The sequence below is a fragment of the Sprattus sprattus genome (genome assembly GCF_963457725.1).
Source record: "Sprattus sprattus genome assembly, chromosome: 9".
NCBI lineage: Eukaryota > Metazoa > Chordata > Actinopteri > Clupeiformes > Clupeidae > Sprattus > Sprattus sprattus.
The window spans coordinates 1,398,803-1,402,008 of record NC_137928.1 but is presented as its reverse complement, the minus strand read 5'-3'; the positions used below and the strand labels follow the sequence as shown (position 1 = coordinate 1,402,008).

Below are 3,206 nucleotides of genomic sequence, written 5' to 3'. Positions count from 1 at the left end.
TACGCAGGTCAAGGCAAAATAAGGTGAAAAGATAATGTGTATTATTTGAATAGCCCAGTTCATACCAAAGAGCAACTCCACATGCTTCACATACACCTCTGTACAATCAAGAAGCATTGCAAAGGCGTGTGTGTGTTTGAGTGTGTGTGTGTGTGCATGCATGCAAGCCACATACTCCTCTGTACAACCAAGAAGCAAGGGTATCTTAACAGAATAGCTGAAGATGTGAAGTGTGTGTGTGTATGTGTGGTGTGCGCGCGCTCTCAAAGGAAAAACAAATCTGATTCATAAATATGAAGGCATTATGTGTGTGTTAGTGTGTGTGTGTGTGTGTGTGTGTGTGTGTGTGTGTGTGTGTGTGTGTGTGTGTGAGTGTGTGTGTGTATGGTGTGTGCTCTCAAAGGAAATCGATTCATAAATATGAAGGCATTATGTTGATGTGTGTGTGTGTGTGTGTGTGTGTGTGTGTGTGTGTGTGTGTGTGTGCAGGCCACATCCCCACCCTGGTGAGTGCTGACATGCTGGACCCCAGTATGACGCGTCTGGTGGTGGTGAACTCCATCTACTTTAAGGGCCTGTGGAAGTCCCGCTTCCAGCCCCAGAGCACCCGCCCACGCCCCTTCACCCGCCCCGATGGCACCACCCTCAAGGTCCCCATGATGTCCCAGCTCTCTGTCTTCAACATCGGTCAGTGATCACACACACACACACACACCACCCTCAAGGTCCCCATGATGTCCCAGCTCTCTGTCTTCAACCTCGGTCAGTGATCACACACACACACACACACACACACACACACACACACACACACACACACACACACCACCCTCAAGGTCCCCATGATGTCCCAGCTCTCTGTCTTCAACATCGGTCAGTGAACACACACACACACACACACACACACACACACACACACACACACCACCCTCAAGGTCCCCATGATGTCTCAGCTCTCTGTCTTCAACATCGGTAAGTACACACACACACACACACACACACACACACACACACACACACACACACACACACACACACACACCACCCTCAAGGTCCCCATGATGTCCCAGCTGTCTGTCTTCAACATCGGTCAGTGAACACACACACACACACACACACACACACACACACACACACACACACACACACACACACACACACACACACACAGACACACACCACCCTCAAGGTCCCCATGATGTCCCAGCTCTCTGTCTTCAACATCGGTAAGTACACACACACACACACACACACACACACACACACACACACACACACACACACACACCACCCTCAAGGTCCCCATGATGTCCCAGCTCTCTGTCTTCAACATCGGTCAGTGAACACACACACACACACACACAGACACACACACACACACACACACACACCACCCTCAAGGTCCCCATGATGTCCCAGCTCTCTGTCTTCAACATCGGTCAGTGAACACACACACACACACACACACACACACACACACAGACACACACCACCCTCAAGGTCCCCATGATGTCCCAGCTCTCTGTCTTCAACATCGGTAAGTACACACACACACACACACACACACACACACACACACACACACACACACACACACACACACACACACACACACACACACACACACACACCACCCTCAAGGTCCCCATGATGTCCCAGCTCTCTGTCTTCAACATCGGTCAGTGAACACACACACACACACACACACACACACACACACACACACACACACACACACACACCACCCTCAAGGTCCCCATGATGTCCCAGCTGTCTGTCTTCAACATCGGTCAGTGATCACACACACACACACACACACACACACACACACACACACACACACACACACACACACACCACCCTCAAGGTCCCCATGATGTCCCAGCTCTCTGTCTTCAACATCGGTCAGTGAACACACACACACACACACACACACACACACACACCACCCTCAAGGTCCCCATGATGTCCCAGCTCTCTGTCTTCAACATCGGTCAGTGATCACACACACACACACACACACACACACACCACCCTCAAGGTCCCCATGATGTCCCAGCTCTCTGTCTTCAACATCGGTCAGTGAACACACACACACACACACACACACACACACACACACACACACACCACCCTCAAGGTCCCCATGATGTCCCAGCTGTCTGTCTTCAACATCGGTCAGTGAGCGCACACACACACACACACACACACACACACACACACCACCCTCAAGGTCCCCATGATGTCCCAGCTCTCTGTCTTCAACATCGGTCAGTGATCACACACACACACACACACACACACACACACCACCCTCAAGGTCCCCATGATGTCCCAGCTCTCTGTCTTCAACATCGGTCAGTGATCACACACACACACACACACACACACACACACACACACACCACCCTCAAGGTCCCCATGATGTCCCAGCTCTCTGTCTTCAACATCGGTCAGTGATCACACACACACACACACACACACACACACACACACACACACACCACCCTCAAGGTCCCCATGATGTCCCAGCTCTCTGTCTTCAACATCGGTCAGTAAGCACACACACACACACACACACACACACACACACCACCCTCACACACCACCCTCAAGGTCCCCATGATGTCTCAGCTGTCTGTCTTCAACATCGGTCAGTGACAACACACACACACACACACACACACACCACCCTCAAGGTCCCCATGATGTCTCAGCTGTCTGTCTGTCACAAATACATACTATGTTTAAGTATGTGTCACACTAACATGTATACACTCACACACACACACACACACCACAAATTCCCAAACACCAAAGAGTTAGATATGTATTGCTGTGTTTGTGTGTGTGGGTTTTATGGGGAGTCTTTGGATTTCAGTCTCACGCCTGGCGGTCCAAGTTTCCTCACAGTTAAAGTTTGCACACACACACACACACACACACACACACACACACACACACACACACACACACACGTCATGGCGGTCCAAGATCTCCTCACAGTTAAAGTTTGCACACACACACACACGCATACACACAAATCAGGCCAGTCCAAGATATCCTCACAGTTAAAGTTTGCAGGCATCTGGAAGAGTACTTGAGTGTTGCACAATAGTTTGTTAGATTGCTAATGAGTTTTTTGGAGCCATTTGGCTTTGTACTCTTCCTTTGAATTCTGCTCTCACCACTAGGACCAGGAGAAT

General features: G+C 50.2%; 1 protein-coding gene across 1 annotated transcript in view; it reads left to right on the top strand.

The window, feature by feature from the left end:
• The first annotated feature begins 494 nt into the window (after positions 1 to 494).
• Positions 495 to 3,206, top strand: part of serpine2 (serpin peptidase inhibitor, clade E (nexin, plasminogen activator inhibitor type 1), member 2) — a 6,495-nt gene continuing 3,783 nt past the window's right edge. Inside the window, exon 1 of the mRNA XM_080845250.1 lies at positions 495 to 687. Within this exon, the coding sequence (XP_080701376.1) occupies positions 519 to 687 (169 nt within the window). The 5' untranslated portion in view covers positions 495 to 518. The remainder of the gene's footprint in view (positions 688 to 3,206) is intronic.